General features: G+C 36.7%; 2 protein-coding genes across 3 annotated transcripts; both read right to left on the minus strand.

Annotated features, from left to right (window-relative positions):
* LOC105162468 lies at positions 1263–5175 on the minus strand. 2 transcript variants are annotated; one of them, XM_011080488.2, is made up of 3 exons: positions 5032–5175; positions 3246–4170; positions 1263–2563 (listed from the first exon to the last, which is right to left on the minus strand). In XM_011080488.2, the coding sequence occupies exons 2-3, from the start codon at positions 4167–4169 to the stop codon at positions 1832–1834; spliced, it is 1656 nt and encodes a 551-aa protein (XP_011078790.1). In that variant the 5' UTR covers position 4170; positions 5032–5175; the 3' UTR covers positions 1263–1831. The 2 variants fall into 2 exon arrangements, with proteins under 2 accessions (XP_011078790.1, XP_011078789.2); XM_011080487.2 differs by lacking the exon at positions 5032–5175 and adding an exon at positions 4535–4684.
* On the minus strand, positions 5755–25563 carry LOC105162469 (rRNA biogenesis protein RRP5). The gene is given in 41 exon segments (XM_011080491.2): positions 5755–6449; positions 6561–6644; positions 6873–7103; positions 7196–7351; positions 7492–7588; positions 8938–9037; positions 9040–9101; positions 9228–9610; positions 9849–9935; positions 10335–10518; positions 10582–10727; positions 10981–11041; positions 11785–12394; positions 12931–13081; positions 13180–13254; positions 13389–13542; positions 14448–14548; positions 14641–14724; positions 14852–15000; positions 15082–15250; positions 15749–15850; positions 15931–16005; positions 16106–16186; positions 16380–16486; positions 16853–16918; positions 17057–17202; positions 17828–17962; positions 18073–18209; positions 18942–19016; positions 19121–19306; positions 19789–19911; positions 20000–20113; positions 20369–20461; positions 20824–20895; positions 20986–21108; positions 21200–21318; positions 21808–21907; positions 22707–22880; positions 23047–23190; positions 24686–24897; positions 25248–25563. Coding segments are annotated over 41 exon segments (5739 nt in total). The 5' UTR covers positions 25411–25563; the 3' UTR covers positions 5755–6341.

Below are 25794 nucleotides of genomic sequence, written 5' to 3' on the forward strand. Positions count from 1 at the left end.
TACATTACATATCGGTTTCAAAAATACTATCAAATATCAATATATCCTATTTTTACATATATATATTAAATGAGACCACTTTTTGGTGTCTCTCTTTTTCTTGTATGTTTTTTTTATATTTAATTTATTTTTTCAAATTTTTCATCTAACTTTCCACCACTATTATCTTTTTATAGTTATTTTCTTCTTTTTTTTGTTTAATTTTCTTTCATCTTGTTTTTGTCATTATTATTTAAATTTAATATTAACTTGTTATTTTGTATATACTTCATTAAGTTATAAAATTTTTATTTTAAATGGTATTTATAAAAGTTGCACATGGATGTGCCACAAGTTTTCTAGTATATATTAATTTATATTGGATCATTACACCCACGCCTCTTAAAATTTAGTTTAATTATACATAAACTTCCTGTAATTTAAAAAATTATATTTAACATCTTTAAGGTTTGTTTCCATCTAACAAATAAGTTTTTTCAGTAGTTAAAATTCATTAAATTTACTTATATTCTAAAAAAAAAAGTAAGATAAAAATTTATATTTACCTTGATTAATTTATTATTGTTTTATTACAGGTCAAGTAGAGCTTTTTATGACCAAATTAACCTCATATGTCTTCATACGTTCATACATATGGGAGGTATATTTTCACTATCATAAGAATAGTTTGGTCAACAAAAAATTATTTGACTTGCAATAAGTCAATCGAGGGAAGAAAACAATTTTCATTCAATTTTTTTTAATTAATATTAACAAATTTAGTTAATTTTTACTAAAGAATTGACTATTTGTTAAATGGAAGTAAACCACATACGTAATAAATATAATATTTCAAACCGCATAAAATCTGCGTGTAATTAAATCAAATTTTGAGGGAGGGGAGTGTAATATGTATATTTATATTTATATTTTTGCATTGACATAACTTCATAGAATTCAAAATTCACTGAATGTGTGGTGGTAGAAAAGAAGCCTTTAATATGTCCCAAAAAATTTATACAAAGGGATATATCTATATAAAAATGAAAAAGTAGGAGGATAACTGGAACAAGGAAGAAGCAAGAGCTCTTGTTTGTCGAGATTTATGTATCTAACAAGTCATAACGTTCAATAAGTCCTTAACCTTATAAATTTTAGTAAAATGAAGAAATAATAACACAAATTCCAGTTGTTGCCAATTCCTTTCTCAGACCTCTTACTCTTGCACAAGTCGGGATTTCATATTTTGATCAGCAGTATGTATTAAACTTGGTCTTGGAGAATCCAAATCTCAATGAGAAGCCTGCTCATTACTAGTAGTCTTCAGTATACATCAAACTAACAGGAACAAAATATTCATGGGCTTTCTTCACTACGCATCTATCATCCATCCTCATTTAACCAATGCATCTACCTTCCTTGAACCCCTTAATTTGTTTCTATCTTTGAGGACATCGATTCCAACCATGTCTCCACGTGCGTGCGTCACCTCCTGCTTGCTTAGAGTGTTGTATGTCTGATGGTACCAATACCTGGCCACATTATAACCCAAATTTTCCAGATAAGATAATACCATTTGCATTTTCTCTGACTCTCAATACCCAAGAGTGAGCAGTATATATGAAGCAAGAGAACCAATTCATAAATATCAGGCATGCTAAAGACAGTTTAAAAGATTCCAATTGACAGAAGCCAGCCAAAACACAAAAATCAATCTTTCGCCGTCTTGTATTAAGGAAGTCAGGAAGTCAGAACCCACGTTATATCTAAATATCAGCCCTTAACATCCTCGACTGCAATCAAATCCCAGACTCTCCTCTTCTCCTGACAAGGGGTGACTCGGCATAAATTCTCAATTATTGGATGATTCCTTAAACTCTTCCCTCATAGGTGATTTTGTTGACTCTTCATTCTCAGCAGCTGTGTCAGCATGTCCTTCACTCTTGGCAATTTCGGCAACTTTGTCAGCATGCTCTTCAATCTTGGCAACTTCAGCAGCCGTGTCAGCATGCTCTTCGCTCTTGGCAACTTCAGCAGCTGCGTCAGAATGCTCTTCGCTCTTGGCAACTGACCCAGTTTGCTCTTCTGCTTTGGGTGATGATGTAAAATGCTCATCTATAACGGGTTTGTCCGCTTTTTCTTCTAATGATCTGCCCACCTGCACCACTTCAACATTGTTCTCTGTGCCCAAGCCACCTTCTTCTCCAGGAAGCGATGCATTTGAGTCTCCTTGCACAGAAATGGATGCAATAGAATTTTCATTATTAGGATTTGACTCCTGTTGCACACTTATACTGGCAGGTGACTCTACTGATTTCTCTCTCTCCTGGTTGGGGTCATTACCATCACTGTTCTTCGGGGGTGAGTTGACACTCTCTATCTTTGCCACTGGAGACTCCTCAAACCTCACATGTTTGGTCGGCGACCCAGAGCTTTCATCCTTCTTATCAGTTAAATCTCCAACTTCATCGCTGCCTTTTGCAGTTGTTTTGACCTTTAAAGGCCCAAGCTTTGCTTCAAGACCCTTAATTGCAGAGGTTAAGGATCGTGCATCACGAGCTCCTGCTAGTTTTCCAGAAGATAACTGCCACAATAACCGACACCATATCACAAATTAACTGGCATGTCAAAAAGCGTTCACCACGCAAAAGGAAAAATGCCAAAAACGCAGCAGGTCCACAAGTATTTATGAAATCATGTGATCTAGGAAGAAAATTAATAATGCCGCATATGTCATCAATAAACATATCCTTTCTGTAAAGGCAGTCTGTGCGAACGTCGATGATGCTACAATAGACATTTTTCCTTGGGTACAAAATGTTATCTGTATTTCATTTTTCAGTTCAGTTAAAGATAAAAATTTCCACAGTTACCAAACAATTCCCAGAACTAATGCCCAGATATGAGAACTCCCTATACCATTCACTATTTACACATTGAAGTCATGAATGATATAATTTAGGACCAACTGAAGCTCTAAAAAAGCATCAAGAAAAATTTTCGTAAAACTAGAAACCAAGTACTCTAGCATTTTCACTTTAATTATTACCCCCGTAAACTACACTCCACAATAAGTGTGCATGTTTATTGAATTCAGCATTCTGTGGGATCATAATTAGGATATTTAACATCTTCTAATATAAAACTTGATGGTTAGTAACTTGTTAAAAAAGAACTTCATACTTTTCCTTGTTCCATTAATGGAATTCCTTAAATAGCATGGCGTTAGCAATATTGAATAGTATACAGAACCTTTAAATCTGTACCTCGATCAGTTCGTCTACCCTTTCCTTTAGATCTTCTACCGCTGCATCCTTGTGAATAACTTGTAGAACGTAGAGCAAGTGAGATCTGAGATCCTCAGACTTGTGTTGACCGACTGTACACTGAGGAATGGACGACTGACAACCCACTGAATGGAAGGGGCACTTCACAAGCTTCATTGGACAAACGGTTATACAGTGTCTGTCCATCTCACGCCTCATGATGATAGCTGAGCAGTTCTGCTCACATTTAAGTATCTTGAAAGGACAGACTGAATCATGATGATCGCTCTGAGCTGCACAAAATCTAGAACTGCACCCCTCATTTATGCAGGTCATAGTCCGAAAACCGCAATTCAATTTATGGTCTTCTAGATCTTCCTCAGTCTTAAAGCTCATGTTGCAGTGATAGATGTTCTTGAAATCAACATTCTTCAAGAGAGTTTGTGCCACTGCTTCTCTCCTATTTAACAACCAAAAGCCATTAATCTCCATCTCTTGCACAAAATCATCTATTTTGTCCTCTCTTTTATCACTTAGCAGCCATCCTGAAACTCTGCTAAAAAAGTTCCTTTTTGAACTTGCAAAGTCGTCAACAAAATTAGCGATAATATCATGAGGGTCCTCAGGCACTTCCGCATTTGGAACACCCTCTAGGACCACAGACTCGGCCACAAAATTTTCGCTTCTTTGGACAAGATAGTCCACCATTTCTCTTCTTATTTCAACAGCCACAGAAGCTGGGCTCCTGAAGAGGCCACCAGTTGTGTTGTCAACACATGCCGAGGCCAAACCAGGAAGAAACTCCTGAGCTATTTTGTGAACTAAATCCTCATCATAAAGGTCACAGTGGAATGAAGCACCTCCCTCCTTTTCTTGTTCAAGTTTCTCAGGTTTCAAATCGACATCATCAGCAGGCGGATTCATGCTGCAAAAAGACAAGTGTAATTTTTAATCATCATCAATTAGAATGTGAATGAAATTTTCGATCATAAAGAACTCAAGAGTAAAAGAATCCCTTTCTCAAACGGAGTTATTCCAAACATTTGGTCAACGCAATATTTGTTCTCTCCATGTCAGTCTATTTTAAATTTAACATAAAAGAATCTCTTTTTGAAATGGGGAAAAAAATCATTTTGATAAAGAACTGGTCTTAAATTCAACAGGAGAGCAGTTGGGATATAGCAGGAGAATGTTGACAGAGAACCACAAATTTTCTTCTTTTCCAGTCCCGGAGATATGTTGATTTAAGTTGGAAGTTAAAGAAGAAACCATATAAAGCCGTTGCCTACCTCAGATTCATCAACCAATATCTTCTTACACCGACCAAACGCATATACCAAAACGGTAAATTCCGGGTCACACATTAAAGAAGAAAAAAGTTGATAAACAAGCAGTTTCCTTTTTCCCACCAATATTCTAAACGAAAATGGAAATCCCTGAAGAATAAGATAACACCAGTATCGCAATGAGAAATTAATAGCATTGACCTTCATCCATTTTAAGTACACTGAAGAGACAAAGAAAAAGAGGGGCCGGCAGATCCACGAAGAACGCATCAATTATAGAATTCTTTTCAATCGAAATCCAGCAATGAGGGTACAACAAATTAAACATCACGGGAAAAAAACAGAGGTTTGAAATTTGATCATGCTATACTTACTGAAGAAGGAAAAAGGAGAAAGATAGCAGCAATTAGAAATGTATTATTATTATGATCGTTAAATATGCAGAAATTTTGGGTGTGGTAAGAAAGAAGAAAGAGAAATAGCAGGAAATGAGAATTCACCTGTGAATTGAGAGTATGGCGATGCGATGGTTACAGCAAAGAGGAAGAAGAAATCAATCACTGCTGTTTCTGTTTGCTAACGGTCTCTTAAAATAGAGACTATTTCCGGGTAAAAACCAATTGGTGGCGAATCTGATTGTCGTTACTCACGCACGAGTAACGCTTTTACCAGTAGTGTCTGCCCACTACTACTTCACCTTAATTAAAATTTATCCCACTTTTAACTTATTTACACAAATTACTCATATATTTTGTATAATTACAAAAATCACCCCAAATAATTTATATAATAATATTGACGCCTTCAGGTATGCAATTCTCAAAATGTAAAAAATAATTATTAAAATGAAATTGACATCTCTTATAATAATTCAAAAGACAAATATTTTGTGTAACCAAACCGTAAGTCGGGAAGTGTAAAATAATTATGCCCTTATTATTATTATGCATCAGGAACAGAGTTTGAAGCTCCCCTCAACAATAACAAAAATATTTATTGTTTAGATGAGGAATAGGAATTTGGAGAAAGGGTATAGATGAGTGGCAAGTGGCAGCCCCCTTCTTATATATGTTGTGTTGAAGACAAGCGACATTCATTTTAAGCATTAAACTGAGCGTAAGGCAGTTTGGGATGTTTTCTTTGATGTGAGTGTCACTGTGTATTCGCTGATACTATTTAGTCTCACTTTTACGCTCCAACACACAACACCAACAGGCAACACATCTTTTAACTACAATTTTGGCATAGAATTCAGCAGTCACAGTGGACAATACAATCTCAATACAGCAGCCATGTTCTACCCTCGCCCCACGCCAACCCTTCCAGATTAAAGGTGACACGTAGTTTATAGAGTATAATGTTGACCAACTACGCCATACTTTCACAGTACAAAGCCATCCATCTTCTACCCTCCAAATCCAAACAGGTATACCAAAAAAAAAGCTACTTGCCATAAATATTAAAAGCCCAGTCAAAACTGCTTCTCAACACTCCACCAATTTACTCGCATCAACTTCTCTCCCCATTTACATAACGATCTACAAAACTGCGCCTCTAAACCCAAAACAGAACAAGCACATTCCACTCCATCATCCAACGTGCTACTTGTGATGATCTGAGGTAGCCTCTCAACAGCAATGATATCAGGACACCTCTGCTAGTCGCTATGATCAACCAATGTTGCCAACCCAACTCCTGCAGCGTGCAACACTAGCTTCTGAGGGCATACATGTCCTCCTCACCCCTTCTGAAAGCGGAGACCAACCCTGATCCAGTTTTATGCAAGTATCGCTTATGAAACAATTAGATATCAAGCAAGGGTATTCTCAACATATTCCATTGCCTTTTTCTTCACAGACTCAATTCGCTCTTCTTCACCAACGGACTTTTCGTACTCGAGATACTTCTTAAATAGGAACTACAAAACAACATCAAAATATTGTAATATTTAGAGTCTACAGGGGTTGGAATAGCAACAAGTACATGAAAAAGGTTTAACCAATTATATGGCTAAAACTAGCATAATCACCTTCATCTTCTTTGGGGGAAGGCTCAAACTTATTGCCCTCTCAAATAATCCACGGATCAAATCCACATCACCAAGCCGGATCTCCTGTTAATTACAACACAAGTTATACAGATTGCTACATGCAAAGATAGATAAAAATAGTATATACACACACATACATATACATATATATATGTATATACTAATTTTGCTCCCTTGAGTGAGTGATCAGGTTGAGTGAATGTGATGGAAGAGTTGAAATTTCATCTTTCTTTTTCTCCTCATGCCTATTTCTATTTTTTACTTAACAGAAGAGATGAGTTCAAGTTTTACCTGATCTAAATAGATGCTCCACAAATCTGTCCTCTTGGGATACTCCCTAAGCATTCCCTCAAACATGGATCTTCCCCTATCCGGAACTCCACACTTGAACTCAAGGATGGCAGTTTGTGAAATAAACTTTATATGCTTATGTCGGGGGAGGCTGAGCAGAGCACGATTTACAACAGACTGAACTCCATCACTGTTTTGTTTCAAAAGAAACTGGATCCTTCTCAGCCAGACCTGGATGCCAGAAAGATTATAATCAGCAATGGCTGCAGGGGGTAGCCAAGCTACAGAAACAAAATGGAAAGTTATATAAAGAATTTTTGCACCTTGCATGAATGTTTGAACTTTCTAGTCATTTTGTCAAGAAGCTCATCAGCCAATATATGTTGTTCAGTTCTCTCATACATTCCCAAAAGGGCAAGATGCACCTTTTTGGGATCACAATACTGCAATGCTCTTTGGAATACTTTTGTTACAGCCTCCTGAAAAGGAAATTGAACGATTTTCTTGTAAAAATGGTATTTAAATTGAAAAATATTAAATCTCCTTTTCTCAAAAGTAGTGAAAAGAATAGCCAAACTCTACAAAAATGAGAAATGTTTTTGGTTGGATTTCTTAGTACCTCGGGAGGATTGCCATATTCATTCTCCAAGTTGAAGTAAGCAACCCACATATTCAGCTTCTCAGACTCTTCTCGAATATTTATCGTTCTCAATGCCCTAATAGGACAAGATAAAGTGGTGTTATTTGAGAGAAAGAGGGAGATGATAAATGTCCTTACTACAAAAGTGAGAAAATCATTATAATAAGCTAGGAAGGATGGCAAACATAGAAATGCTACCGCTGATATTTGGTCAATACAATTATGCTGTCCATGGTTCAAAAATGAAATAATAAACAATAAGTGAGGTATCCATGCTCGAGATATTCTCCACAGAAGAGGCTCATTCTAATCCTGAGCATGGCAAGTTTGAAATCAACAATTGAGGCACTGAGGCTTGAACTTCATCACAGCTTTCTTAGCATTTATACATAGCTAAGGCGAAAAACCAAAACAGAAAGGACATACTCAATGCTGCTTCTCAAACATGCCGCCTGAAAAATCTAAAACAATCACCAGCATTCACATCCCTACTAAAATAGTTGGCCAAACCCATACATCAAGTACTTCTAGTTTAATGCAGTAATGTCAAAGATCAATATCCCATTGATTTTTTTCTACATAAACGAATTAAATCAGCCTACAAGAAGAGGCTCTGAAGTGTTGTATTGTCCACAACATGCAAATAAACATGAAACAAGATTCAACAGTATCAAGGTTCTTCATAGTATCTATCAACGGTCATCAAGCCCTGAAGTATACCATGAAGAGGAACCCAGACAAGGTTCTTCATAGTATTCAGGTGTATAAAGAGACTCTTTTACCCTTAGTTTTCCACTGTGGGCTTTTCTCTCACATGTGCCTTGAGGAATATCCACTTCCACCTGTGACCACTACATCACTAACAACTTCCCTGTGATTGAAACCACACTATTAACAAGAGCAACTCTTTGTGCCCACCAAGCAGCAAGAAGTGAAACTTTGTTCTTATACTAGCTCAAGTCCATAAGGCCTAGTCTTACCTGACTTATTTTGCCTTGCAGCTTTACAAGTGTCCTTGAGGAACAACATGTTCCATAACAAGCGTTACTCCATAATCATGTTTTCCTCCTTGTCAAGAACCACCTCCACCAACTTAATCCAAGCATATTCAGGATCCACCAATTTAATCCAAGCCATTCAGGATCCACCAAACTTCAAATTTAATATCACATATGAACAAAATCTAGGAGTTTGCCTTGATAATGAACCCAAATGAGATGACTTGGGTCTGCTTATGGAATAAGAACACTATTTTATGCAGGTTTCCTTTCAAACATGCAACTCTGACATCATAGTTTAGTGGCCTTTCCAATATTAATCAATCGGGCAAATCATAATTCAAGCATAGAAAACTTATATGGCTCAACAAAAAATTGAGGGTTATAGATGAAACAGCAAACAATAAAAAACTAACTGCATTTGCACCTTTCAGCAACGGTCCGTGCCTTCTCTACGTCAGCCAAGGAGAGCATAAATGCCATGTATTTTATCCATATGAAGCTACTATTTGGGGAACTTCGAATAAGTCGGCATTCTTTGGGATGTCTTTCCCCAGCAGCCTCTCCTCAGCAGTCCTTATTTCTTGCTCCCTGTACAGAGGCATTAACAAATTACATTGCGATGCTACAAGGAAACTGATATACATAACAAAGTGAAAGAGCCAATAATTGTAGTTCCTAAATCAAAGCAAAATGATTCTTGCACAGTGCAGTTACCTCTCTTCTCTAGCTTTCTTTTTCGCCCTCCTTTTGTTTTTATCTTCAATGGTATCGGCTTCAGTAACATTTATTATATCTGGACCCACATCACCTTCAATATCTAAGTTTTCTACCTCATCAAGTGGAACCTCAAGAGGTGGCACGAGAGCCCTAGATTTTGTATCTGCTAGTATAGGATGATAATCACTGTCAGGCTCATTATTTATGCTCTTCATACAAACTGAGTTGCTCTGTCGTATCATTGGGTCAGCTAACACAACAGAATCATTGGCATCAATGGAAAAATCAAGGCTATGTGACGAATGTGTACGCAATACTCCTTCATCTTTGATATATGACGACTTCATCCCAAGAGAAACTCGATTTCTATCTTTATCCACCTGAAAGACACAATTTGAAGACAAGGAGTGAAGAAAATATGTTGTACCAGAACCTGAAGTTGGACCACAACAATAAACTTCAGGAAGTTGCACCACTGTTTGAAGCAACAATTGTATTTTGCTTGTCTTTCACACCCACCCCCTCCAACAAAAAATAAATAAAGTAAAGACGCCCTTCCATTGTCTTCCCTTTCTTGACATGAAGTAGGGCTATATTATCTTAGTAAATGGTGACTACCTTCAAAACTTTTGCCTTCGCTTTAAATGCTGTCTGTAGATCGTCTATATGATCATCAGACAGCTCTGAAACATGGCATAACCCAACCTACGCAAAGTGAAACATCGTAAGCATGAGTTATAGTTTTGAATGCAAGTCACTATAAACTTACAGAGAAACAGCCCCTAGGTACATGGATAAGTGAGTATGAAAACATTAAACATCCATCTAAAGCTGTTTTATGCATGCTAAACGTAAATAGCAGAATCATGAAAACCATAAATGAACACAACAAAAAGGTAAACTGAAGGTGAAGCGGTTAGGTTATAGAACAGCAGATGTGTATGCATATGGGACAACCACAAATTTCACGTTGAGCATTATCACAAGATAAGCACTTGCACAAAAGTAACAAGAATAGTTGAACTACATCTTCAAACATAACAATTAAAATCACATGATGAGGTTTACAAGTTAGAATTAAGAAATCAAAAGAAATCTACTCACCACATTAGTGTGATCAATAGCTATAAACAAGCCATAAGACTCGACACGCTTGATTTTTCCAGAAACAATATCTCCAACAACAATTTGATTTAAGTGAGTAGAGTCTGACTTCAGCTTGCTGCTTTCACTTGAAGTCTTAAGCGTTACTTCAACACGCTTAGACAACGGCTCCACTGAGAGCACCCTGCATTCAGCGTGTCAGTATTGCTTAATGACATTCACATAATCTGTCTTTAAGTATACTTACTTGCCAATCACAAGCTTGCCGACGGGAAACTCATTTTCTGGATTCTCAACAAAACTGTCTGACAAATTACAAAGGAGAATTTTGGCATCCATCTTCCGTGAAAGCATAATAAAACATCCTTTTGAAGAGATGTTTTTAACATAACCCTGCAGCAGCCCATGTGAGATCACAAAAGCATACTTTACACAAGAAACTGAATCCTAAAGAGACATTGATAAACTTACACTAGAGTAGTTGTATTTTTATCAGCAAAACATGTAAACTCTGCAAGTTATTAGAGTGACTGAATTTCTTTTCTAACCATACTAGTTACACAAAAACAATATTTCCAGGGCATATAATATTAGCACTTTGTTAAGTTACAAAAGAACATCCTGGGCAAAATATTTGGTACATTACCCTTACAACCATATCAGGATGCAGATCGGTTATTTTGTCCAGACGTTTAATAGAAGTATGCCTGCAAATTATAAGAGTTTAGAAATCAGTTGAAATTATATTCGTACGGTTGTATGGGAAATGTGGAAATCAATTCTTCATTCAAAAAACCATGGAAACCTATAATCTACATTGACAATAAACCATTATGAGTGTACAACACCTGATAAACCATTCAACTAATTAACACCACATATCATAAATAGAAGCATCAAATTCAACTTCAGGATTTTGAGGCATGGGAAATAAAATCGAACAAGAAATGCCACTTTGACCCCAAGAAATAAAGCAACAAAAAGAATCCTGAGATAATAAATGTGAATTAGCATGCAGCACCAATCTCACTAAGCAGATGCTATGCAGATACACTGCTGAGGGATGCTTAAATTGCTAAATCCATTATGGTGTGGATAATTTTGTTATCAGTGAATAAATCTTATACGAGTTGGGTATACTGTAGAGAGGGAAGACAGCATAAAAGATAAATATCTTATACTTGATAACCTGCATTCTACTTCCACCGTTGTGTTTCCCTCTACTCATTAAAAGACAAAAACCCCTTATGTTTCCCTCTAGTCATCAGAAAACAAAATACAGATATTTCATACTATTCGTTACTTCCCCTGTCTGCAGTAGATTGAATAGAGATCGCAATACAAACAGGAGGTAGAAACCTATGTGTCTAACAGCAAGCATTGATCATAGGAAAATTGCTGTTAAGGAAAGTTAAGCTACAATTCCACATCAGAAAATATCTACACTTACACGCCACTGTCAGCGGAAATTAGGTCATGTGAACCATCTGGAGCTGATCGTAGAGATAAGTCAACATGAACTGTGCTCTTAACAGCACGATTAATCTCCAGAACTTTACATTTCACAAACTGCTCTTCCTGATAACCCGTAAGTGGGTTGGAGACCCACGAATCCTTCAATTCAGTAAAATGAACCTTACCATAATGGTGCGGATCAATTTGGACCATCAACCCACCAACACCAGGAAGAATTTTAGAAATCCTGCCACCCACAAAACTACCTTCAACAATATGGCTCATTAGATGATGGTTTGTATCATTTTCTTTGATCTCAGCAAAACCATCTGCTGGTTTGTGCAAGATGATGCGTAGTAACTTCTTCTCCTTATTCACGTTTATTACATAGCCTGTCAGAGTTTTGCCCACATAAAACCGCTTCTGAAATTCTGCAAGCTCAGGAGGCTCACATGAAGAGTCAAGAATATACAACTGAGCATTCACATCTCGAGATACAGTCAGCCAGGCCCACTCAGTGTCAACCCTATACACAAAACCAGAAATGCGTTGTCCATATGAATAGTTGAAACCTTCAGAAGACAACCATTCATCTTCACCAGATCCTGTATACACAAAGAAATTTATATAAGTTATCATTTGTAGAATCATTTAGAGACGAACATATGTCGAGGGACTCTAAAGATAATGGAAGGGGAAAGAAACTGTGGAAGTAACGAAAGCAGTTACAATGAGAAACCAAATGAAAGGCATCTAAAAACATTCTATCTACCTTGATTCTCATGGGAACAGCTAACACCTAGACAAAATGGTGCCAGGGGAAAACTGAAAAATGAAGTCATCTAAGTGGTAACTGAGAAGATCGTCAGTCTCTTTACAAGAGGAAAATAAGTACTGGCATCTGCATATTTTAAATTCTAGCTATTGTGCATGGCCAAAACAGTGAGGAAAATACAAGCTCCTGAACACAAATAATGTGTTTAAATGTAAGAGCAAGTTCATAAAAAAAGAAGAAAGACTCTGGGCATTACAGGCTTAGAATGGCTGAATAGCGAGGAGTAATCTTAAGAATTGTTATCTATGTTTGTCCACTGTTTAAAAAGAACTTCCAAATCAGATGAATACAATTGATAATGCTCACCTTTAAGCAAGGAAGGTTTGACAGATAATTCCCATCCATAACCTCCTTTAATGTTTTCTGGTTTACTACGCTTTGCAACAATCCTAGCTGCCAGTGTTTGCCCAATTCTGTAATTACTAAAAGGACTCTCAGCAGAATTGTCATCAGTTGCCTGCGAATAAACATCCAAAATCAACAATCGCATGATTATACACACAAGAACAAATGCCAGTTTCCAATCTAACAAACTAACAAGGTAAAAGACTCAACCTCAGTCACATGTATTCTTCCATGTAATCCAGAGCCGAATTTCACTCTGACTTCAAGAGGCTTTATTTCAGTAATCTGAAAATCAAATAAGGCATTAAATTCTAGTTAAAGAAGTGAAGGCCACTGAGGCTGCTAAAATATAACTATATTCAGTAAGTAATCTGCATTGGAAAACTATGAGTCTCAATCAGGTAACAAAGCGATCCCACCTCGGCCTGAATGAGAGATCCAACATTATAGCTAGAGTTTTTCTTAGCCCGCTTAGACCTGGATGTCTCCACACCATCACTTAAGGATGTGAGCAGCAGCAGCAACCTCCCACCGGTTGCAGGAGTTGGAAGAGCCATTACAGTGGCAGAGACACTGCATCCAAAACGACACAAGTACTAACATGAAAATTCCAAGCTTGAAACTACAACGAAAAAGCAAAATAACTTATCGAAACAGTAGTGTCATAGAATTTTACATCATTACAGGAGGATCTTCTGCAAGCCAGAAAGAGCCGGAAAAAAAAAGAGAGATAGAGATAATATACAGATATTTCGACAGAGATAGAGAATGTAAATCAGAGGAGCATAAGACAGCTTCAGTACATCTTTTCTTCTAAGATCCTTTCAAGTGATATGTTATATGTCATATTTGCAGTGAAGCAAGCTAGTAAGTTTTAAAGATTGGCTCCAAAAGCCTTCTAAACAAAAAAGAGGACTACAGGACTTGAACCAGATCAGTGGTACATGCCCATGCTGAAGGCAATCAACTCATTGATACACTATAATGTGAGACTTCAAATCAGACATAAACTTTTAGACTAAAGATCAAAAGTGCAACCAAATTATTTGATGCCTTATATTTTACATGCCACAATTGACGATGCATTAAATCACTGACTAGTTGGTGCACTACTTTTCATGTCGGCTAAAGTAACTTACACTGTTTCATGATTAACTGTTCAATAGTTAATCTCAGACAGGCATTAGAGAATCCATATACAACATAATCTGCTGAGCTGAGTGCCCAGTCAATGGTATTCAAAATGCGTGATTGCGTTTTAATACTTAATATCAATATGAATTCTAAGCTTGATTTCAGCCAAAATCATTTATTACCTTATGACAACAAAACAAACGACACCAAGGGTCATGCAGTTATCAGCTTTTAATATATTGATTAAAGTGCTAAGAGCTATTCGACTCCCCAATCCAAAGAACAAGAGAGTAATGCAGCCATAAGCAGCAGCAATGCATTTCGAAAGCATTTAAATGACGTACCTTTGTCCATGGGTAAATTGTGTAGGAGGCAATTTCTGGGTGTTGTAATCAGTTGCTGATGCATAGCCGATAATAAGATTATAAGCAGGAAGTGAAAGAACCTGTTTAAAGGGGGCAAAGAAGAGAGAGGGATGTCTAGCATTAGAATGAACATCGTGAAGTATTAACAAAAAGTTAAAAGAACCAAACTTACCAAATAATTCTCCTTCACAATCTCGACCGTGGCACTTACTGTTTGATTCACTTCCAACTCCTTGTGGGCTTCCCTTCTGCGTTTCTGCAATTAGAATAGTACAAGTCAAAACATGGAAGCAATGGAACAAACAAACCTAGATACATAACAGCCAGCATAAATATGAAAAGAAACAATTTCTCAGGTGACAAGTAAAAAACACAAGGCAAACCTTCTTAGGAGTTTGTACAATAGAGCTCTCTTCTTTCGATCTATTTATGAACTCTGGTTTTAAAGATAGATCCACAAGGCGTTCAATCTTTGAAACATCAAGAACTGCAGCACGGATGACGGAGTTGCTTTCCACATTGGTTCCAGCCACTGCAAAAACTTATATCCTGAATCCAATTTTCGACAAGGTAACTAAGATTCATTCTTATTGCTTTTAGCACAATGACTTACATTGATAATGTGAGATGAAACCATAGACATCATTATATTTCTCAAAGCTGATAACAACACCAAAATCCTTAATTTCATGTACTTTTCCTTCGATAATACTGGCAATACCAAATCCATCAGTCCAACTCAGTCCTGGAAATTCAGAATCCAATACTTGCAGCCTCGCAATCTGGTCAAAGCATAAGGTCAGCCCATAATATCAACACAAATTAGCATTGAAAGTTCCTCTAAAGATAGCAGCTTGTTGAAGCGAATAAAACTCCTTGCAGAGAACAGGAACAAATAGGATTCCCAGGAGAGTTTACAGAGTCCAGGTGATGACAGGTAATATTTCAGCCTAAACACCAACATGAAAAGATAAAATTTCCTCCATTTGTTGCTTCCCAATCCCCAAAAGATTGAAGGTAAAGCAAATTAATTACTGGCACCAAAACTATGACTCCTTGATTAGTAGTTCAAGATGCCTAGACAACTATGCAAGTAACCAGAGCAGGGCAAACTGAACAATTACAGTAATAACTCTACAAGCCTGAACCCAAAATAATAAAATAGTGTGCAAACACATGTAATAGGTGCTTTTCTAGGATGTTCTGCTGATTTATGCATAAATGTGGAACAATGTTTCTTCTCACAGTTGTTCAATGACTAATAGAATTTCACGTGTTACCTTCTCTTCCAAAAGAAAGTACTCCTGAATAAAAGATGCATCGGTTGAGGAGCACAAGGACTGCTTCAATGATAATGTTATTCTACTCATATCATTACTAACCTGGAGAGATTGAAAAGAAAATATTAAAAGATATCCTGAATGTTTTCCATGTATAAACTAAGTGCAAATGTTGGGCATACATCAACTACGTTGCTGCGGACAGACTGTCCAACATAGAAGACCTCAGAAAGGTCCGATCTTCTGTCATCAGTAGCCTACAAAACAATATCATAGAAACTCAAACTAAATATAAAGCCAATTGCTTTGTTATACACACATAAACCAGAGAAAAGATACACTAATCTTGATGCATACCTTGTTTTTGGGAGCAAAACCAGTTAAACGTCCAATAAAGCGAACAAAGCAGCCACTATCAATTATATTACATATGTAGCCCTGGTGAAGAAACAATATGAGAGAAGGACAACACAAAAGGCTAACAAAACTCATGCTTCCAAAAGGTTAAACAAAAGTATATTTTGCTACCAGTAAGCATTAGATTGAAAAATCCAAGAATTGCAATACAAGGCAAGCAGACTAGGGATTATATAGGAAATACCAAAAAGAAAAGAATGAGCAGCATTCTTACATGCACCACAGAGTGACAACGGATTTGGCTAACATCAGCTGGGAGCTGTTCGGTTGATTTAACTAGAGAATACTTGGCAGTAAGTACAAGATTGTTTCCTTCAACATCTGTATGATAACAAGAATGAGACACTCGGTTATCAGAAATTCGACCTCAATTCTATAACTGTTTTCTAATCGAAAAGGAAAAGTCAGTTGTGCATCTCCCACATATGTTAGCAAAACATGTGCAGAAATTCACAAGAAAATGTGTGTCATACACTCCCTAGAACTTTTAGGCTAATACAGCAATGGCATCCATGCTACATCTGAATAGCTAGCTTTTTAACCATGTAAGAGTAAACCTCATTTTCCAGTTCTCATCTTCTATTAAGATCAGGAAGGAAGGGATGTGGACAAAATGTTCATAGACAAGTTTCTTTGACGAAAATAAGAGAACAAAGCAACTCTCAGCCCGACCAAGTTGGAATTTACCAAGAACCAATAGTTGATCAAAGTGATATCCAGGCTTGATGGAAGACATCAATAAAGCAGCAAGACCTGTTGCATCCAAAGCCAAGTTCAAATACAAGCACACATACATAAGGCCCTGCAGAATCATAGGGATAACTAGAAGACGGCCAGTAGGAATTCAAAATGAAATCACGAGACCCTATACAAATAATGTTGTCAACATACCATTGTGGTCTGCCAAATGTTCAGGAGAGATAGTGCCTTTCATGTGACTTGAGGTATTGATTTCCACTACTATTGTCTGAGGTGTTACACGCTCAACAACTCCAGAGACTAAGCTGCCTGGTTTCACATTCTCACTCTCTGATGTACTGTCAAATATTTTATAGAAAAGGTAAGTAAAACAAAATTAACATTCTTCCAGTGAATTGATCCATTACACAGATGAGAAATAGAAGAGGTGACAAGTATAACATTTGATTATGGAAGTGGCCCAGATAGAGATATAGATTGTTCACATTTAGGAAACAAATTATCATACTGCAGTACAAAATCCAACTAAAAAAGCATGAAAAAGTATTAACAATTTACGATGTTTAAGTTTTCACTTGTGAAATGTATGGCGCAGAAGTTTCTGGCATTATATTGCAGGCTTCGGAGACAATACCAACTTTTACTTTTAATGCGAAGCAAAAAGATATGTATGCCTATTAAAGCCAAAGGAATGATGCCCATATGTTACCTAAAAAACCCACACTTTGTAATTTCACATTCTATTGAGGGAGCATTCAGCTTTAAATTTTACAGCAACAAAAATATAACTGTGAATTTTTGTGGAAAAATACAAAATAAACAGAATTGAAGAAAAGTATAACTTGAGAAGAGTGGAGCATGGTAACAATCTCCTCCACTTTATGCAGTAAAAAAGTTTCTCAGGTACCCAGTTACACATTAACTGAATGGAAGGAAATATCACCAAGTTCAAAAGAAACAAACCTTATAGGTGTTATGTTGAAACTAAGGTTGATTCGGTGGGAAGCAGGTATACATTTTACAACTCTACACTTGACCACTTGTTCAACATGATACACAGAACCTATGTCACTACCTGGACCCAGACCAAGTTCAGATCTGCAACAAGGAGAGACTTGTTATTGAACGGCTATATCCATGCTTCTCCAGAAAATAGCATCAGCCTACAATATCCGCGAGACATTATTCTTAAGTGTTCTGTGACTGACCTGGGTGCAAATCCTTGAACCCCATTGTAAAACCGAACAAAGCATCCATGCTTCTCAATCTTTGTAATCCACCCATGAGTGACCAGCCCATCAGTCGCATCGGCATAAGAACTAAGAATCTGAAGCTTCGACTTTACCTGAGATAATTATGAAATTAAATTCATTAGGGAAGCAAAAAAGTATGAGTTCAAAAATAAGGAAAGGCATGTGTAAAAAATGTGAAAACTGATAGGATGCTCCCCAGTCCCCGCAACAGAAGGGGTGAGGGGTGAAGGGTGGGGGAGAAGGAGAAAAACATCACACAATCTAACATAAAGTGCTACTTAACTCACCGAAACTCCAGGAACAGATAAATCGACAGAACCAACAGGACATAATAACTTCGAATGTTTAGTGCTTAAAGAACCTCACCAAAACCAAGCACATATTATCATAACTTCACAATTCATGCCAAGTTGTTTTCAGTCTCCTCAATCCCACATATGGACAATGGACTGAACTTAAAACACCAATAGTTTCACTAGAACAGTTTCCGGCTCCAGGATAAGGTGACTATATCATTTGCCTGCATGTTAGATCTTCACGTGCTAGACAAAGTCCACTTCCCAGGTAGTACTGCTTACCCAGAGCTTAACATTACAATTTTTACACAGAGCTTAATTTTACAATTTTTACACATCTCGACATTCCTTTGACACCTAACACATCCAAACCCAAGGGAACATTTATATCAATAGCTTGGACAGATAGGTTTAGTGTAAGGTTAGCATTCATATGTTAAAATATAGACCAGGATATAGCTAAAATATATAGACAAAGGAAAATATGAGAGTAAATTCAACAAAAATCGAAGCCAGGAGAAAGCATACAAGAGTTTTCTTGTGTGTAACAGTGATTCTCTTGGATTTGCAACCAAGAACACGAAAAACCAACTCAACTCCATTCTGCAATAGGTCAATAAACGAATAACAATTAGAACTATGGAAAAGAATCCAAATGGACCATAAGCAATGTAAAAAGGCTCATGCAAAACCAACATTTCAATAACCTGAAATTTTTTCCGAGGCTTTGCAATTTCAAATTCTGACATATGACGAAGAGGACATAGCGCTTTCACACCACTTGCAAATTGTACTATAGCACCAAAACTATCAACTGCAATGACTTTAGCTTTTACCACCATTCCTGGCTTTACATCAGAGTGGGTGAAAACTGAACCTTCAAAGGCGCTAGTCTGTTCAGAAGAAAGAAAGGAATTACATGTCAAGCACATTTTACACCAATTTGTTCCAAATATAATTATATAAGAATGACACACCAATGTTGCATATCACAAAAAGTTCACACAAATATCAAAGAGCATAAAGACCAGCATCTGCCATCAGTTGATCACTAATTATTGCTCCAGCAGCCATCATATCTCCTGGCTTCGCTCAATATAGATTTCTAAACTTATAGAAGAAGTACCTAGAACTTGTTTCTTTTGTTTAGTATCTTCATTCAACTAAAACATGGTTTTGATTACCCCCCCTAAACTTACTAGAGACATAGTGAATGGAAAATTTGTTTCTCAAGATTACTTGCCCCATCTTCTGCAAGCTTTTTCCACCTAGCACAAGATTAATTGACATATATATGCTTTCTTCAGTGTAAGCATACATCAAAACTGTGGAATGCACAAAAAAGGGAATTATCCACCAATGGAACGAAAAAAACCTTCAATATACCAGTTGCAAGCCCTTCCAAGTGTCTATATCCAAGTACCCTGACACGGACAAGGCTTCCTTCCTTGAAACTCTTATCGAATTTTCCAGCTTCCTTGTCAGCAATATCAGCTACCTGAAATCCTCACAATAAGATCAGCACTAAGAGATCAAGTTCATAGACAGATGCCCACACACATAAGAAACAAAATTAATCAACTTACATTGACATAAGCTGGGGTTGGAACTGGTAAAGTAGGAATTTCCAGCAGAAGGCCTGATCCCTTATCGACCCTGACTACTTTAGATTGATCAAAGATATCACCGATCTTAACAAGCTGTTTAATAGATAAGTTCATGTCAGGAAGAAAGAATTGTTCATATTCTGTGTTCGTCATGGCAAGAACGTTGAAAGAGGTGTTAATAGAAGTACTCCAGATGGAGCAGAAAGCACGAAGACGGGCTACCAACGAAAAAGAACCTTATAATTCACTTAGATTTGAATAAACAATATATTTTTAGATATGTTGAAAAGCTGAAAAAGCAATACAAAATATGCTGCAATAGTGGCAGACAAGGTAAAACAAACTCACCAAAGACGGGGCCTTATTGCTGACTAGGTGAGGATTCAATGTTAAACCCACAGCTCTACTTGAAGGATCAATAAACAAGATCCGAGCATTGAACTAGAAAACAGAAAAGAAGATTGAAATTATCAACTGAACACTCATTGGAACTAGAAACATGCAAAATTAGTTAGATATAAAAATGTCCAAACAGAAAGCAGGTTTATACAAGCTCATCATCACGTACTTGGAGCTCCAACAAGAACATAGAAGGTGCAATCAATGCAACATGTGGGTTGTATTAAACTCCGATATGGAAATGTCAGAAAACAATGGGAAGACAAATTCAGTAGATGTCTGTTCCTAGCACTCTAGATCAGATATTATGCTTGTGTTGGATGCCACAAGTTCTTCGAAACTCACTGACCAAGTAATAAAACACAATTTCTACACAATCTAAACAGAATGAACACTGGCATTACCTTCATATTTTTGGAATAATCATTCTTCCAGTTTGAAGAGGGAAAAGTTTTATCTAGATTGAATACATCAACCTGTATAATGAAGAAAGGCAAATCATATGGAATACAAGAATAGAACATCTCATTAGTATTCTGACCATAACAAAAATGATGCGGACATACAGTTCCAGTAAAGTAAGCAAGGAAAGATAAAATGATTCCATTTTCAAGGGTTGACTGCACATGAGCATTAACCATCATGCCTGGAACGAGAAGATCTATTGAAATACCCTTAAGGTCCTTGGTCTGCACGAATGCTGGTGGATTAGAAACAGGAGAACATTCCATAGCAATGAAAGAAGTTGACAAGTTAGTACAGCAATAAAAAAGAACATACCACGCATCTTGATACCATGTCAAGGTCGGAACTCAAATAGACTACCTTCCGAGCTCTATCTATATTTTTAACAACCCCTTGTAAAAGCTGTCCCAGGCTTACATCAATGATTCTCTTCTCTACAAATAAGAGGAAATGAGCAATCAGACATCTGGATACCTAATTTTTTATTCCAGGAATGTCTATTCTGTTTTTAATATTCTCTGTTTAAAAGAAACCTCTAATATTTTGGAATCATCTTGATGCAGAAAATAAGGATGTTGACAAGTTACATATAACGCATTGGTCAAGTACTCTTTCAGTTCAAATTATCTTGCCATGGAAACTTAGGAAGCTGTGTCTTAGTAGGATGCGGTTCATAGTTGACTAATATGACAATACAAAAGTAAGAGAATATATGTCATAAAGTAGAAGATGCATAATCTACAAACTTCTGCCAAGGTAATTAAGTGCTTCCCTCAAAATTGCTCATCACAGACTACACTTCAAATCTCACAGGCAACCAAACTAAGTGCTATCTCAACTAAGTACTATTTTTTTGGTTAATATTCCATCTTCAAGCAAAACCTAAGTAATCGATTGGAAAATCATGGTTGACTATCAATTACCAGATTGGCTGTGTTTCGGCATAAATCCTGTAAAGGAAGGCAATCCGAAGTGAAGCATAAAACCATGGTCCTCAATGCTTTTGGCATATGCACTTAGCACCTGTATGTCTCAGAAAACATATAATAGTATTAACTTACAGATAGTCACACAATCTAGAGAAAATATATGAATGAACTAGAAATAAGAAAGGCCACTACTACCTCCATAGACAGAAAAAGAAAAATAAAGAACATGTAGATGCAAGAGTAGAAAAGATTTTTAGCAAGCAGCATTTCCTCGCTTTAACAAGCCAAAAGAAGCTCCCCACCAAAAATCTCAACTTGTCATTCTTAAAATAAATTAACTTCCTAAAATTATAGAAGCTCAATTAGGAGAAGTATGCTTAGATCAGTCTTTCCTACATTAACACAAATGACACGAGTACACCTATCTTGTGCCCAAATAAAATCATTTGATTCTGACACTTTAACTCGCCACTGAGTTCTTGCTGTCTGGGTAGTGCTAAAGACATTGTGGAAATTTGCAATTCCAGGAGGGCACAAGGTTTCCAAAAGCATTTCTAAAAATAAGAATTGTGTACAGATCCTCTATCGAATAGCTCAGTTTTTTAAATCTCTATAACGTTATGAGATAGAAAATAATTTCAGCACTCTAATAATCAGAACAGCTGTGAGCTCTTAACATACAACGGAAGACATCCATGATACACAAAAGCAAAGAATAAGTAAAGATGGGCTCTCTTGATCTTAGCCGGAGCAACTTCCAAGGCGCCAAAATAGTCTATCTTCAACCAAAAACTATTCAATGCATAAGTTACAATGGAGAACAGAAACCAAACAAAAGGACCTTATTTAAACCAAACTAATTGTTCTACCGGGTTACGCTTGAAACTACATACCATTCCTTCTTGAACAGTATCCAATGTTAAGCTTTTGTGCAACAAAGAAAGACGCAAAGAAAGCCATATCTTTCGTTTTGCTATTTCTTTTCTATCATCCTCCACTTGCAACACAATGCAAGACACAAGCTGTCCTTCGTGATATATTCTTGAAAGGAAGCTATAATCAACATCCTGCCATGTGGGACACATGTAAATCAATTAGAAAAGCGACAATCTTTAATCACCATATCAGCTGACCTCCAAGAAGAAAAGATGGAAATAGGAACAAGTATTGCATTTCTATAGAATTGATAATTGCCAATCAAATCACCAAAGAGATTCAGTGAAAATAAAATACCCCCTTTACTTCATCATCCAAAATGGGATCAATAGCATCACATGCGCGAACTAGTCCTCTTAAGCCCCCTGGAAGACTAACTACAATATCTTTCTCGTTCACTTCAGCAATTACACCCCATAGCTTCATGCCAGATGAAACATTCTGAAATACATCTCGAAGGAAGAAAGACAATTCTTAGTACTATTTACAAAAATCCAAGTTCTGTAATAAAATCTTTAACTATGATCATAGGTGAAGAAAGGGAAGGCTAGCACAGTAAAGAGGTAAGAAATAAACAAAAGGACAGACATTCCTTGTCCACAATTACATAGGCTTCACCAAATCCCATTATAGTTTTGCCAAAAATGGTAAGCTGCTCATGCAACCACAAGAGACAAATGGTAACATACACAAGCCCAAAAAAGATTCACATATTTGCAAGCATGCAGGCACCTAGAAGATATCTTGAGAGTCAACAGCGAGTGATGCAGCTAATCATATTAGCAAATTCATGCCTAAGCAAAACCACCAGGCACCAACAATAACAACTAGACAGAAACAAACACAGGGTTAGAAGGATAAGATATATGACGAATGAGGCGGGTTGCCATATAAATGCACAGACACTAGTTGAAAAAAGATAACACAAGTGAACTAATATTCATCTTTCTTTCTTGCTAGTTATATATCTCTCCAGTGGTGCGTTTTCTTTAGTTAGGGGTGTGACACAAAGCTACTTTCAAGAAATCCAGGATCTTAAAACTTCATGTGCTAGGAAGATGAAGGTAAGCAAGCAACAACTAATAATGAAAATGCACTCATGCATACACCCAGATAACAGAAGGATAATAAATAATTTATGCGGGTGTATCCGTCTATACACAACCCCATATATGTAAACTTAGTGCCCCCACATACAATTGACGAAAGAGGATAGTGATCACCAAATTCTAACATTTCCAATAGTACACTCCATTATATGATTCAGCTACGTACTTTATATGTTTCAAATGAAAGAATCAAAATGAGTCTGTAATTAACTGGCTCTCATAATCAGATGGAGTAATTTTACTTGTATGATTGATCATGACATCTAAAAAGGTTTCAATTTACAAACAAGATAATTGAATTACAGCACCGGATGAATCATTAATAACCTAGGTCCTTTATGATTCAAAATAAATGTTATGAAGTAGTTCATATTCATAAATTGGAGCAAATTAAGAATCCAATATGTGACAGCATCCTAGAGAGGGCAAAGGAACAAAAAAAGACACTGCAGAGTGATTATCAGGTAATAAAAACAAGCCAACTTTGCAGGAAACCATGATAGAAAAGCAAAATAGACTTCTTAACAATTAAATAACAAAGTTTTGAATTTTAAATGTTCTTGTATCTTCACAAGTTCAGGAAGCTAATTTGGATATTTTGGACAGAATAAACACACCATATCCAAGTGATCAAAATCACCTAAATGTACGCATGATAATTCCAATTAATTACAACAAGGTCCCACTCACTTTATTATGAAAAAAGAAAGTGAATATTCATCAATTCTTCTTAATTGCATTAATAGGGAACCATCACAACATATGATAGCAAACCCCAGAGGATTTAGTAACAGGGTTAAGAAGAACAAAGACGAACGAATGCATACCTTTAAAGTGATCTTATTGGCAAACCTTGGCAATTTCCCAATAATTCCATCTCCAAAGAGCGAACCTAAATCATCCTCTGTGGATTGGTTCCTATTTTGCGCCCTCTTCTCCTTCTTCCTTTTCTTCAGCACTCTCTCGTCTGCCCTAGACTCCTTCTCTGCTAATGCCCTTACCTCATTTTCCTCTTCTCCACTTAACAAACTTCCCCGACCTAAAGTATCAAGAAAGAAAAGATAAGGTATAAAATGTCGGATTAAAAATGAGTAAAATAAAAAAGGATACAAAATCATGACCCCTTAAACAGTAAAGAAATTGAGATATATTTGATGAGCACTCAAGCAAGGACAAGGTTTCTTTTCCTGCACAACAGATATGTTATGTGCATTTATCAAAAAAATAGAGGCAAACTCATGACAACACCAAAGGGAATTGAACTTGAACCACGTATTAGTGCTGCAAAACTAAAACAGACTGACTGAAAGTTGTGTGAACACATGAAATTCAAATACATGAGCAGAAGAAATTGTACGTATAACCTAGAGAGAGAGGGGGAGAGAGAACCTCGGGGGAAATCTGGCACATCGTCTTCGACCTGAACAGGCATTTGCAACGAAGAAACGGCGCGGTTAAGGTGCGTTCCTTTGGCTTTCGCAGGTTTCTTGGATGGAGTTTGAAAGTTTTTGGAGTTGGGTTTGGGTTTAGATTTCTTCGAAGGGGGTGCCATTTCGTAGGACCCGCCCGACCAAGATGGAGAAGGGGATATTATCAGTAACAAGTTTGTTTCCGACGGGCGGCGGTGGCTGGAAAACGTAGAGTTACTTGAGACAGAGCGGCGGACGAGGAGAGGGGTTTTAGAGGGTTTTATGACAGGAGCATCATTAAATTCTAGCGTACAGTATTTGTTTACTCATTACTGGAATGATTTAGGGAAAATTTCATTTTTAGTCCAAACATTTTATTTCAATTTCAAAATGGTACTTAGTTTTTCAACTACCTTTAGACTAGTCCTTTCACTAATCTTTTATCATATTACTGTTATAATTTTTTTAATTAATTATACTTAAACCCTTTTTAATAATAAAAACTTATATTTTCCACTCAAAAAGTT

The sequence above is a fragment of the Sesamum indicum genome, linkage group LG5 (genome assembly GCF_000512975.1).
Source record: "Sesamum indicum cultivar Zhongzhi No. 13 linkage group LG5, S_indicum_v1.0, whole genome shotgun sequence".
Classification (NCBI taxonomy): Eukaryota; Viridiplantae; Streptophyta; class Magnoliopsida; order Lamiales; family Pedaliaceae; genus Sesamum; species Sesamum indicum.